The sequence below is a fragment of the Oryza glaberrima genome, chromosome 5 (assembly GCF_000147395.1).
Source record: "Oryza glaberrima chromosome 5, OglaRS2, whole genome shotgun sequence".
NCBI lineage: Eukaryota > Viridiplantae > Streptophyta > Magnoliopsida > Poales > Poaceae > Oryza > Oryza glaberrima.
In genome coordinates, this window is record NC_068330.1 from 4,040,587 (window position 1) to 4,053,699 (window position 13,113).

Below are 13,113 nucleotides of genomic sequence, written 5' to 3' on the forward strand. Positions count from 1 at the left end.
TTAAAGAAAATTGAAGAGGATTAAGAGAGAATAATTTACACAATATGTGTGAAATCAAAATCCCCTCCTAATCTTCTTATGGGAGGGATTACCCAACCAAGCCCTAATAAGGAGTCGCATCACGTAGTTCCTATTCCCAAACTCGCTGGGCCCAGCCCACAGAGAGAGCGAGCCCAACACGGCCCATCCACGCAGCCTGCTTTGCCTATATTGTCGAGAGATCGCCTCTTCTTCTGCTTGCCCCGCCGCCTTCCTCGCGACTCCCCCTCTTCTCGCCGCCGCCGCCGCCGCCACCGCCGCGTCCGCTCCACCCGGCGGCGGAGTACTCTCCATCCGTCGCCGCCGCTGGGTACTAGATTTGTGCTGGTAGCCGCGTAGATCTAACGAGAGAGAAGGGAGTGAGTAACGAGGATGAGCGTGGTGGGGTTCGACGTCGGCAATGAGAGCGGCATCGTCGCGGTGGCGCGGCAGCGGGGCATCGACGTGGTGCTCAACGAGGAGTCCAAGCGGGAGACCCCCGCCGTCGTCTGCTTCGGCGACAAGCAGCGCTTCATCGGCACCGCGGGGGCCGCGTCCTCCACCATGAACCCTAGGAACTCCGTCTCCCAGATCAAGCGCCTCCTCGGCCGCGCCTTCGCCGACCCGGAGCTGCAGCGCGACCTCGCCTCCTTCCCGTTCCGCGTCTCCGAGGGCCCCGACGGCTTCCCGCTCGTCCATGCCAGGTATCTCGGGGAGGACAGGGCGTTCACCCCCACGCAGCTGCTCGCCATGGTGCTCTCCAACCTCAAGGGGATCGCCGAGGGCAATCTCAACGCCGCGGTCTTCGATTGCTGCATTGGCATCCCGGCGTATTTCACTGATCTGCAGCGAAGGGCTGTCGCTGATGCCGCCGCCATCGCGGGCCTCCGCCCGCTGCGCCTGTTCCATGAGACGACCGCCACGGCGCTGGCTTATGGGATTTACAAGACCGATCTCCCGGAGAAGGAGTGGTTGAATGTGGCGTTCATCGATGTCGGGCATGCTAGCATGCAGGTTAGCATCGTCGGGTACAAGAAAGGGCAGCTCAACATGCTCTCGCATGCGTATGACCGGTCCCTTGGCGGGAGAGACTTTGATGAGGTTCTATTCAAGCACTTTGCGGATAAATTTAAGGACGAGTACAAAATAGACGTCTACCAGAATGCCCGCGCGTGCGTTAGGCTGCGTGTGGCGTGTGAAAAGCTCAAGAAGATGCTGAGTGCCAATCCAGAGGCACCACTGAACATTGAGTGCTTGATGGATGAGAAGGATGTGCGGGGATTTATAAAACGGGAGGAGTTCGAACAGATCAGTTCCCCTGTGCTACAACGTGTGAAGGCTCCATTGGAAAAGGCCTTGGCTGAAGCTGGCTTAACAACAGAAAATGTGCACTTTGTTGAGGTTGTTGGATCGGGCTCTCGTGTTCCTGCAATAATCAGGATAATCACTGAATTTTTTGGAAAGGAACCGAGGAGGACTATGAATGCAAGTGAATGTGTTGCCCGGGGATGCGCTCTTCAGTGTGCTGTTCTTAGCCCCACTTTCAAAGTCCGGGAATTTGAGGTACTGATTTATCTATTTAAGTTTCTGTTGACATTTGTTTCTGCCGTAGTGTATCTATTTTGTCCGATTCTAATGTTCTTGATTATGTAACGTAAACTAGAGAAAGCTGCTGGTTATTTGTCCCACATGCGTCGGTTTTTGGAAGCATTCCATGCTTCATTATTATATTTCTACAAATAAATAGTAAATGTGCCACTAGAAGATTTTAATAGCAGAATGGATATCTCAGTATTTTTTTTAACTAGAATGTCTTTCAATTACTATATGTGCCCACATATTTATGCCATGTAATCAATGAATGCTTATCTCTTTACATTTTCCGTTTTGACCATCTGATGTCGTTGCCTACTTTGAGTCTAATTTGTCATCCATATGGTTTTATTTCCTCTGGGCCTCCCTCTGCTAAGTTAATATGAGCTCATGGCATGTATTAATCCGAATTAATTATATTATTGCTATTCAGGCAGTGGTACTATGTCTTTGGATTATGTGTATCAGTACACTATCCTTTGGATTTGGTGTTTTACACACTGTCCACTTGTAACATTACATGAAGCAAGGAGTGCGGAATGGTGTATTGCTTTTATTATATGACAGAATGGCAGAATAAAAATGGTACAGATAGAATATATATTTCCACTAAGACATTGTTTGTGATGCTAGTAGAGATGGCTCAATGTCAAATGGACTGGAAATTATCTGTAGTGGCCGATTGTACATTTACACCAACTAATTTCATAGTCATGCCTGGCAGACTTGCTATTTTTATCTGTGAAAGAATGCTTAAGAGATTGGATGATATCTTCTTTTATTGTCCCTGTGCAAATAGTTAACCTATGCTTGATATTTTGCAGGTCAATGATGGGTTCCCATTTTCAATTGCTTTGTCATGCAAACCGGATTCTGAGAACACTGAATCCGAACAGACTATCGTGTTCTCAAAAGGAAGTCCAGTCCCTAGTGCCAAAACTGTGACCTTCTATAGGTCCAATACATTTGCAGTAGACGTTGTGAGTGTCGATGCAGATGATTTGCAAATGGCTAAAAAAATCAGCTCCTATACAGTAAGCAACATTGCAAACTTTCGCCAGTATTCAAACCTGATGTTATTTGTGGTTCTTAACTTGTTCAACAGTTGCTGATTTGCCATGCTGTGATTGACCGTATGCAGATTGGCCCTTTCCAATCCAGCAAACCTGAGAAGGCAAAAGTGAATGTGAAAGCATGTCTCAACATCCATGGGATAGTCTCTATTGAATCAGCAATGGTAAGTTAAAAGGAATCCCATCATCTTCTCGAGTAGCACGCAATGTCTTTCTGATCTTTTTGGGCTTTGGTTCTTTTGTATGCAGATGCTGGAGGAGGAAGTGGATGTTCCGGTAGCAACTACAAATGAGACACTAAAGGATGATACTAAAATGGATACAGATGATGCACTAGGTGACCCTGCTCCTGGAACTGATGAGAACATGCAGGAATCCAAATGTTCTGCAGATGCCACTCATGGTGCTGCAGAAAATGGGAAGCCAGATTCTGAGGAAATATCTGCTCCAATGGATACTGATGCCAAGGTATGGATCTACTGTTGGGTGCTGGCACACTTCAGCTTTAGTGTATGTATGTAGTTGGCATATCTGTTGCAGTATGTTTTCAAATAACGATGTTCTATATTGTCTTAATTTGGTGGTTTCCTATCGCCATGAATGGAATTCCCTCATCATGGTAGTGTGTTCAGAGCATTTGATAATCTCCTTTTGAGTTTTAGATATTGTGCTGATTCATAGCTTTGTAAGTGCTATCTTGTGAAGTGAAGCACAACGAATATAATTTAGTTACTTATAACATAGGAACTTCATGCAAGTTGTGATCTATCTTGTTTATGCAAATGAGAGCTGCCCATCTTTTTATGAGACATATTTTCTGAAATGGTTTTTCTTTTTTAGGTTGAGCCATTGATAAAGAATGTGAAGAAAATTGATGTTCCAGTTTCTGGATTGGTTTATGGTGCACTGGGGTCTGAAGAATTGGTGAAAGCTTCTGAGAATGAGTATGAAATGGCTCTTCAGGACAGAGTAATGGAAGAAACCAAGGAGAAAAAGAATGCTGTCGAGGCTTATGTTTATGACATGCGTAACAAGGTATGCCGAGTTTAATTTTGTGATGATATATGAACATTTGAACAGTACCTGATGAGTTTCTTGCGTTCAGCTCTATGACAAGTACACCGATTTTGTCATGTCTGAGTACAAGGAAGGGTTTATTGCCAAGCTTCAGGAGGTTGAGGATTGGCTGTATGAAGATGGTGAAGATGAGACAAAAGGGGTTTATATTGCAAAGCTGGAAGAACTTAAAAAGGTACCTCTTTTATTGCACTTCTTGGTTTACATTGTGTCTTTATGTGTTGGTTTGGTTTGTTCTTGGACATTGAGTTTTGATATGCCTGAACTTTTTTAGGTTGGTGATCCTATTGAGATCCGCTACAAAGAGTGGGCCGAAAGAAGCTCTTCTATTAACCAGCTGGTACATTGCATCAACGGTTTTAAAGAGGTTGCGTTGTCTAATAGCCAAGCATTTGATCACATCGACATGTCAGAAAAACAAAAGGTATGTATTCATAGAGATGGATAATTTTCTCTTGATAAGGAAATTCCTTGTATGCCACTCAATGTTCCTCAGTTACCTAATCTGCCAGATAGAAAGTTGCTTTCCTTTAATACCATGACTTTCTAAGTTCCAACTCTTATGTGTCAAGTGTTAACCTCATTAGGCTTGACTGCCGTTAACTCTCAGCAAGTTGTCTGGTTTTTGTCAAATACCAATCTTACTGTTGCAAATCTATGGCCGAGGTGCCATTTTTTATTTTATCTTCTCTTTCTTATCTATCCCCTGCTCTGTGGAACATGAAAGCAGTCCACAGACACTACCGTCACTAGGTTGAGCACTGCCAGTCTGCCACTAGGCATTATTTCGCAGATGTAGCTAGCATAAAACATGTGCTGCTGTTCCTTTCTCGCTCATGCAATCTAACAGCTCTCATCTGCTACACAACCTTGCTCTTCCACACTCGCTGGGCTGGGGTGTTCCAAATCCACCAGTCCTCAGCAGCTCCTATAGGAAGCACAATTTCTTCTGACACCAAATTGAATCAAATACAGTAGTTTTGCACCACACTGAAGGTGGCCAATAGGGGAGCAAGTGTAAGAAGCAGAAGAATCATCTCAGCCTCTCAGGAAGAGAAGGAAGGCTGACAAGTTGGCCCGCACATGCGGGACATGCCTTAGGGCAAATACGACATTTTATAACCTGAGAAACATAACATTAATGGGCAGGCTGAAATGACAAATAAGGGTAACAAAAGTTTCTCCAATGGCACTAAAGGAAGTGCAATTTTTACATTGACATCAGGAAGGGAGGAAGTTGGGAGGGAAGGGATTGGCAAGTAGGCCCAGCACTTTGTTGGACATGCCTCAAGGGCAAATCATGACCTTTTTTATAACCCAATAAAAATCATGCTAATGGGAGACAGGCAGAAATGGCAAATGAGGGTAGCGGAAAATTTTCCATCGGCAGTAAAGGAAACACCATATTCGTTATATATGTATACAAAGCAGTTCTGTCACGTCAACATTCCAAGTGGATGCTTGTCTAGTCATTAAATCCTTTGTTAATATGCCTTCTAGTTCTTGTTTTTGCGAATGGTAGTAGCAAAGGAATATTAATGATCGTTTTCTTCAGCTGCTAATCAAATTTTCTGCATCAGGTCCTGGATGAGTGTTCGGAGGCCGAGATCTGGCTAATAGAGAAACAGCAGCAGCAGGATGCTCTACCAAAGCATGCTGATCCTGTCCTCTTAATATCTGACATGAAGAAGAAAGCTGAAGCACTTGACAGGTTTGTGCGTTGATTTGTTATAATAACACACCTGATGTTAGATTGATTCTTGTCATCTTGTGTCTGAGTCAACTACCTCTAAACCTTGTTTCACAGGTCGTGCAGACCGATTATGTCAAAGCCGAAACCTGCACCGAAGCCACAGACCCCTCCTCCGCCTACGCCTCCGACTGAAAGCCCAACAACGCCTGAGCCTCAAACTCCAGAGCAGCAGCAGCAATCCAACGGTGCCGGTGAAGCTGAAGAGCCGACAAGCGAGGGAGGTGCCCAGGATCAGGAGCCTACTGCCGAGCAAATGGACACAGACAAACCTGACGGTTGGGCCGAACCATCGGCATAAGTTTGTTGTCGACAAACTAAGAACTCCTGTGATCGAATGCTTCCTCATGTGGTTATGGTCACTTGGTTTTAGGCCCGTGAATGAGCTAGGAGAACCGGATGTTTTTTTGGGGTGCTGTACTTGGTGGTCACTTCACTTGGTTGGGATTGTGACATGGACATGTTGGTAAGGGTAAAATGCTGGTGGCTTGTCCCTTGAATCACTTTTTTTTTTCTTCTCTTATTTAGGATGGTTGAATTGGGGATGAGAGGGCATGCCACCACCCATTTATTCAGGCCTTGGTTCAACACGGGTCTAAACTGTAGCTTTTGTCCAATGGTCCATAACATCTAAGGAAAAACAAATTTTGGTCCATGGGAAGAAACGCTCTCAATACATTTTTTACTGGTTTCCCATTGAGTTCACATTGAGAATTTCCAGTGCTCTACGCTCGTGGTACAAAGCTGATGTGTTCATCATAGCAGCATAAAGAATGCCTTAGCGTTCTGAATGGAAATTTTTTGAGGAAGATTGCGAGGTTTATTGTCGATGCACGGATGCTTCATGTCAAGTTTGTGATGGATGAAAAGCCGTGCATGCGAAAATGGCGAGGAGAGCGATGGACACCTGCACGTCTCATCTGCATTTCGATGGACAAAAAAGAAATGAGGTAATGCATCAGCCGGGAATCGAACCCGGGTCTGTACCGTGGCAGGGTACTATTCTACCACTAGACCACTGGTGCTTCTTGTTGTGGGAAACTAAAACAAATAAATGGAAGCAAGTTCGTCTCATATTGTCATAAATTGCCCACCAAAAACATCATTTTGAAGATGAATTCTCATGCTTAGTGCTGATAGTAGTTGTAAACAATAATCAAGAAAATGAAGTGCTATATAAGGTCATCCATATTTAACATTTAAGATTTTGATCGAACTTTTAAAAACTGTGGCTTCGGTTTTATATTATAACTAGTGCATACCCCGCGCGCTGCAGCGAAAAATTTAAAAATAGTTTAAAGAAAATTCAAAGAAAACAATCAATATCTAAATGGAGAATTTGTTCGATAGTAGTTGATTATAAATTTCAATTCTACATGATACTTGGGATAGTAATGTATTAAATATTAGAGGGATCCAATGGCTATAGTTTTATAGATATAATGTTTCAATGCACTTTTGAACTTTATACTAATAACTATATTTAGTGGGTTATAAATGCATATAATGGATGGTTGAGATAAAATCATAAGAAGAATCCAAAGGCTATCATTTTAATTTTTTGGTGTCAACTATATAGAATATATAGATAAGATTATATAGTCTAAGTTCATGATATTATAACAATTGTTTTCAACGCAATACTACAGTACCTTTTGTTTTCCTTTTCAGCTAAGCATTTGAGAAAATTTTGGTGATAGAAGTTTCACAAATTTGACATAATCTTATCTTAAATATTAAATATTTGTAACAATAAGAAGCCGAATATACCCTTGGCGGAGCTAACTCTCAGGTGGGTCTGGTAGTCAGCTAGCTACCAGTCTTTACCGCTGACATCTTCACTGCAGATAGCCATCGACGTTCAAGAACTGGTTGACCATCGAAAAACGGTACTCCCTCCGTTTCATGTTATAAGACGTCAAATTGTTTTAACTTTAACCAAGTCTGTAAAAAAAATAGTAATATTTTTAACCCAAGATAAATTTATTATGAAAATATATTCAATTATTAATGAAACTAATTTAGTATTATAAATATTACTATATTTGTTTATACGCTTAGTCAAACTTGAAACGGTAAAGCCAAAAACGTCTTATAATCTAAAACGGAGGGAGTATTAGCCTTCCGGGCTTCACAACACTAGCAAATAAGCAATCCAATGCTTGCACTAGGGCACACAACAGTTGTGAATGCCATAAGAACCAGGAATCCCACAGGCAAGTGCTACCTAGTGTTCCACTGTCACCAAAACACAACAAAACCTCCATAATCTCAGCTAATCTTAGCAGCCAAAGCTACTGTTCTGCAAACCATATGGATATCGCAATTAATTAGGACTTAACCCATAATTAGGCATCGCAAAGTAAACACCAAACACTTAGCCATGGGCGGCGCCTTGCTGAGCTTCCTCCTCTCCTATCCGGAGTTCATCCTCGCCGCCGCGTGCTTCCTCGCCTTCGCCGCCATCCGCCGCGCGCGCGACGCCCGGCGGCGCGCCGCGCCGGTGCCGGTGAGCTGGCCGGTGGTCGGCATGCTGCCGTTCGTCGTCGCCCACCTCGGCCGCCTCCTCGACGCCGCCGCCGCCGCGCTCCCGGAGCTCGGCTGCACGTTCATGTTCCGCGGCCCGTGGCTCGTCGGCGCCGACTTCCTCGTGACGTGCGACCCCGCCGTGTTCCGCCACTGCCTCGTCGCCAACTTCGCCGGGTACGACAAGGGCCGCGACTTCGCCGAGATGTTCGACGTCGTCGGCGACGGCCTGCTCGTCGCCGACGCCGCGTCGTGGGCGGCGAAGCGCCACCTCGCCGCGAGCGTCTTCACCTCCGCCGCGTTCCGGGGCTTCGTGCTGTCCACCGTCGAGCGGCAGACGCGGCGGCTGCTTGTGCCGTTCCTCGACCACGCCGGCGGCGTCGTGGAGCTCGAGGACGTGTTCATGCGGTACTCGCTCGACGTGTCGTACACCGTCGCGTTCGCCGCCGACCTCGACTCGCTGTCTGTGGCCAGCGCCGCGGAGCCGTTCCCGCCGTTCGGCGAGGCGACGAGGGTCACCGGCGAGGCCGTGCTGTTGCGGCACATCGCGCCGGCGGGGTGGTGGAAGCTGATGCGGTGGCTCAACGTCGGCGTCGAGAGGCGCCTCGCGGACGCCAAGGCGGTGCTCGACGAGTTCGTCTACCGCGAGATCGCCAACCGGAGGTCGCGCCCCGCGCCCGCCGTCGCCGGAGGAGACGACCTCCTCTCCATGTACATGGCGTCGCCCATCGACCCCGCCATGTCCGATCAGACACTCCGTGACGCCGCCGTCGGCTTCATGTTCGCCGCCAAGGACCTCATCGCCGCCGCGCTCACCTGGCTCTTCTACATGATCTGCACCCACCCGCACGTCGAGGCCAAGATCCTCGACGAGCTCAGGTCCCTGCACACCACCACCACCGCCGGCGCCGTGGTGTTCGACGCCGATGAGCTCCGGGCGGCGACATACCTGCACGCGGCGGTGCTGGAGACGCTGCGGCTGTACCCGTCGGCGCCGTTCGAGGAGAAGGAGGCGGTCGGCGACGACGTGCTGCCGGGCGGCACGGCGGTGAGGAAGGGGACACGGGTGGTGTTCTGCCTCTACGCCATGGGGAGGGTGGAGGGGATATGGGGCAGCGACTGCCGGGAGTTCCGGCCGGAGCGGTGGCTGTCCACCGGCGACGGCGACGGCGGCGCCGGCAAGGTCCGCCAGGAGCCGAGCTACAAGTTCGCGGCGTTCAACGCCGGGCCGAGGAGCTGCCTCGGCAAGGACCTCGGGCTCAGCAACATCAAGATCGCCGCCGCCGCCATCGTGTACAACTTCACGGTGGAGCTCGTCGCCGGCCATGTCGTGGAGCCCAAGGACTCGGTGGTGCTCCACACCAAGAACGGCCTCATGGTCAGGGTCAAGAGGAGGGAGACAGCTTGACAGCTTGAGGGAGACATTGTGTTCCAGAATTCAGAGCAAAAGTATAGAGAAAAATAATGGAGTGTTAGCAAGGAAATTAAGCAAATCTCACTCCATAGATTCTGATTTATACCATATATAGAAAGTATGTTTGATTCAGTTAAGAATTGTAATTATTCATGTGACAAGAGTAACACCACTTGACACTTGCTTACTGTTCATTGTAAGGTAATAATGTACAAAATGTGCTTGGAATTTACATAACACAGATTTGTCAGCTCCATGGCTTTCAGCACACATTGTCACTCATATGTCCACATTTTGAACAAAGTCACAGGTTCATGTATTGTGCTAGAAAGAACAAAATCATTTGATTAAAAAGAATGAACAAATTCCGCATTTTGCCGATTGTTCTGCTTGATCAAATCAACCTCATTGGATTAATTCCTGAACTCCAGATTGCTCTAGTTAACATAAATTTGTCAGTGAAAAATTGCTTACAAAGCGTCTACAGAAGAAAGTACACGCCAGTTAGCCACTTCTCTCTACAATCATCCCCCATGAGCATGCAATAGCTGATATTGCTGATAAGGAGTTATCCTAATGAAGAACAATCCTTTGGTTTCCCTTTTTGCATTCCAGCAAATAGACGAACAAAAGAATCAGTATAAGAATTTGGTCACAAGGATCTGCAACAATGTCTTGCAGTTCAGTCAGCCCAGACAAGCACAACTATTCAATCGTTTCTGTGTACACATAATCAGCAAAACAGAAAGGGTAACAATAGTTGCTGCTGTAAATATGACTGCCTGCACAAGCCAAAACAGAAAACTGTAAGGGGAAAAAAACATTGCTCTAGAAGGCGAGCATAATGAAAATAAAGGGATAGACTCCATGACCATAAGCTAGATAATTAGTTTATCATATTTGTGGCCCATTTTCTAAGTTTTCTTGCATAACAAAGAAGGCTACACAGGCAATGCAACATCATTGAGATAAAGCAAATTATGTTAAACCTACTGTATATTTTATACACTGATCTTTGACAGTTTGCTCCAGGTTTTAGATATAAAAAGACTAACCAGAAAAGCAGAAGCAGCAAGCCCAGGCCGCTCTCGAGGATCGCGGTTGTAGTACTTGCAGTAATAAAGAAGAGCTGCAATGTACCAGATCAAGGGGCACAAGAAACCTAAAAGAAAACTGCAAGAATAGTATGTTTAAGATAGTTACTAACTTATGATGGTGCATGTGCATGCAAACTATGAATTTTCCATATAGTTTTCCCACCATGTACAGATCATCGTACAAGTGAGAGTGGTGCGAAGTGACAAAGGAAAAGGTGGAAATTTAAACTAAAAGATATCTACCATAATTGTCCCCTTTGTTTAATAAATTATTCAAAATCAATCTATAGAATGGAGGAATGGACTGACTCACCAGCACCAACCAATTCCACAACCAAAGAAGGGAAGTCGTCTCTCAAACATTGCCAATCTTGGATTTTCTTCATCTGCAAGTAGTGTGTACCTGCCAAGGCAGGCCTGGCACTGGCAAAATTCATCTGAGTTTCCTGCGAAATGAGGAAGAATGAATTGAAAAAAATAAGACAAGCACACCTATGTCAAATTCTTGAGCAAGTACAAAAATAGGAGCGAGAACCATTAGCAATATCAGACAACTAAGAGCATGAGCAGGCACAAGAAGATAGTTACCTCCCCTCATAAAATCTATATTATAGTTGTTTGGCAAAGGAACCACCTAGAACCTTGGAGCTTCTCAACATTTCCAGGTAACTCCTAGTTGTAATGGCTTAATGACGACTACGGTCATATGAATTAGTCATCAAAGCAAGCAGCTGGGAAGTTCAAATATGAGATGTTAGGAAGAAAATAATCTATCAAGAGCAACCTATAAAAAGAAAATGAATTTGCATTAAAGCACAAGAGCACACACACAGACATAAATTTCACACACACAGACATAAATTTCAGGTAACTATATAAAGAAACCATAAAAATGTACAATTTTTTAACTTTAGCAATATGTTACCATTGAGAAAAAAAAACCAATATATCACCTATGCATTGGATGAACGTGAAATAACCATTCATTTATTAATGTATGAAGAGGGCAAATACTCAATGTTCACAGATTCAATTCTAAATTCGTTATCACAACTATCAATAAATTTCTGTAGGTTAAGACAACATACAAATTGAGAATACTATGCAAGAGTAAAATAGTAAAAGTGACAGCCGCACAAGGCGTAATGTAAGCAATCAGAAAAAGTACAATTGTTGCATAACTATTTGGCTCCCCACTTCATTGCTTCCGGCTAAGCATCTTCCAGTGGAGGAAAGGGGGCAACTAGTCACTAGTGAATGTGCATGCTTTTCCATTGCTCTAGGTCTGCAGATTAAATTCCAGCAATAGCAGATATTCTAGTGTTAAGACGGCCACTATTTTTAGAAACTCCCTACTTTTTATATGAACTGGATTAAGTGCAAGAAGCAGAACGAGAGGAAGGGAAGTAGGAGTACGTATGATACACTGCCCGTACAAACGTGCCAAATACAAGTATACAGCTTATGCTGGACCATAACGTCTACAATTAATTCTGAACCAAAAGAACTTTCAGAAACAGTCAAACAGACAACATCCCTGACCATCCCAGGAAAACTCTGCCCCATCCTAGAATATTGCAGATACTTGACTAGCTCGTATTATGCCTGCCGGAGCCAACACAAGCTCGATCTGTGCTAATCTAGCCTGGCGCTACAGAAATCCAGACTCCAATAACCGGATTCCGGAGCCTCATTGCTCAACCTGAGCTAGTAATTTGGTCGAACAGGTTGCGCGCATGCCCGCAAAGTCAACGCCCGTCGCATCGAGCGACCAACAACTAACCTCCCCGCTCCAGCGAAAGATCCCAGCTACCCCAAGATTCAGCACCTCCCCCCACACATTCCCAGATTACACCACTACGCAGCACACACACACGCACCACAATCCCAACACGCTCCGACAAGAAACCAAAGAATCGAGCCCGCGATTCCTAACGGAAGCAAGAAACGGCAACGAAGAACTTACATGGCGGAATCGAATCTGCTGTGGGGGGAGAAGAAGCCCATGAAAGATACGAGATTCGCGGGGCGGTGTATGCTTCCTCGCAGCTTGCGGGTTGGGTGGTCGAGAGGGAGTGGAGAGTAGAGGATGCGGCGGACGAGCGAGCGAGAGGCTTCGGTGAAAGCTGAGCTCCCCTCTGCTCCTCGCCGCCGTTGTTTTTCTTCCTTTTTCTTTTTCTTTTTCTTTTTGTTTTTTTGGTTTTGGTACTTTTGATGCTCGCCGTTGTTTCCGAGGCGGTGACGCTTGATTTTGTTGGGACGTTGACGTTACCACGTTAGGCCTGGTTTAGATCCTAACCTAAAACTTCATGCCGCTATCACATTGAACGTTTAAACACTTAAATCTCTTCTCTATCTATATCTTTATCTCTACTATTATAAAAATTGAAATGTTTTTGTCGGTATTTTGGTACGTTATCCGTGTATGAGTCGGTTTTTAAGTTCGTTTGCTTTTGGAAATACATATCCGTATTTGAGTCAGTTCCTAAGATCGTTCACTTTTGTTAATACGAAACAAATCATATAAGAAATCTGTTTAAAAAACTCACATACTAACTTGAGACG

The 13,113-nt window shown here is 45.3% G+C and overlaps 3 protein-coding genes and 1 non-coding gene across 4 annotated transcripts; 2 read left to right on the top strand and 2 right to left on the bottom strand.

Annotated features, from left to right (window-relative positions):
- The first annotated feature begins 246 nt into the window (after positions 1-246).
- Positions 247-6,216, top strand: LOC127773747 (heat shock 70 kDa protein 15-like). Its single transcript, XM_052299914.1, has 9 exons — positions 247-1,581; positions 2,436-2,645; positions 2,753-2,848; positions 2,934-3,152; positions 3,525-3,719; positions 3,790-3,936; positions 4,036-4,185; positions 5,342-5,472; positions 5,569-6,216. Exons 1-9 carry the CDS (start codon positions 412-414, stop codon positions 5,810-5,812), a joined length of 2,562 nt encoding a protein of 853 aa, XP_052155874.1. The 5' UTR covers positions 247-411; the 3' UTR covers positions 5,813-6,216.
- Positions 6,217-6,465: 249 nt separating this feature from the next.
- On the bottom strand, positions 6,466-6,536 carry TRNAG-GCC (transfer RNA glycine (anticodon GCC)). The gene has a single exon. It is a non-coding gene; the product is annotated as a tRNA-Gly (tRNA).
- Positions 6,537-7,692: 1,156 nt separating this feature from the next.
- Positions 7,693-9,546, top strand: LOC127772579 (noroxomaritidine synthase-like). The gene has a single exon (XM_052298517.1). The coding sequence runs from the start codon at positions 7,895-7,897 to the stop codon at positions 9,443-9,445; it is 1,551 nt and encodes a 516-aa protein (XP_052154477.1). The 5' UTR covers positions 7,693-7,894; the 3' UTR covers positions 9,446-9,546.
- A 76-nt stretch (positions 9,547-9,622) lies between these two features.
- Positions 9,623-12,848, bottom strand: LOC127772580 (60S ribosomal protein L18a-like protein). Its single transcript, XM_052298518.1, has 5 exons — positions 12,515-12,848; positions 11,137-11,279; positions 10,862-10,994; positions 10,507-10,624; positions 9,623-10,233 (listed from the first exon to the last, which is right to left on the bottom strand). The coding sequence occupies exons 2-5, from the start codon at positions 11,144-11,146 to the stop codon at positions 10,138-10,140; spliced, it is 357 nt and encodes a 118-aa protein (XP_052154478.1). The 5' UTR covers positions 11,147-11,279; positions 12,515-12,848; the 3' UTR covers positions 9,623-10,137.
- Positions 12,849-13,113: the final 265 nt, after the last annotated feature.

What these genes read in the sequence shown, in the direction of transcription:
- LOC127773747 (XM_052299914.1), top strand. Translation starts at nt 412, where the DNA reads ATGAGCGTGGTGGGGTTCGACGTCGGCAATGAGAGCGGCATCGTCGCG. An exon ending in TTTATGACATGCGTAACAAG is followed by an intron (nt 3,720 to 3,789) that starts GTATGCCGAGTT and finishes TCTTGCGTTCAG; the next exon opens with CTCTATGACAAGTACACCGA. An exon ending in AGCTGGAAGAACTTAAAAAG is followed by an intron (nt 3,937 to 4,035) that starts GTACCTCTTTTA and finishes GAACTTTTTTAG; the next exon opens with GTTGGTGATCCTATTGAGAT.
- LOC127772579 (XM_052298517.1), top strand. Translation starts at nt 7,895, where the DNA reads ATGGGCGGCGCCTTGCTGAGCTTCCTCCTCTCCTATCCGGAGTTCATC.
- LOC127772580 (XM_052298518.1), bottom strand. An exon ending in TGTGGAATTGGTTGGTGCTG is followed by an intron (nt 10,625 to 10,861) that starts GTGAGTCAGTCC and finishes CTATTCTTGCAG; the next exon opens with TTTTCTTTTAGGTTTCTTGT. An exon ending in TTGCTGCTTCTGCTTTTCTG is followed by an intron (nt 10,234 to 10,506) that starts GTTAGTCTTTTT and finishes TGGCTTGTGCAG; the next exon opens with GCAGTCATATTTACAGCAGC.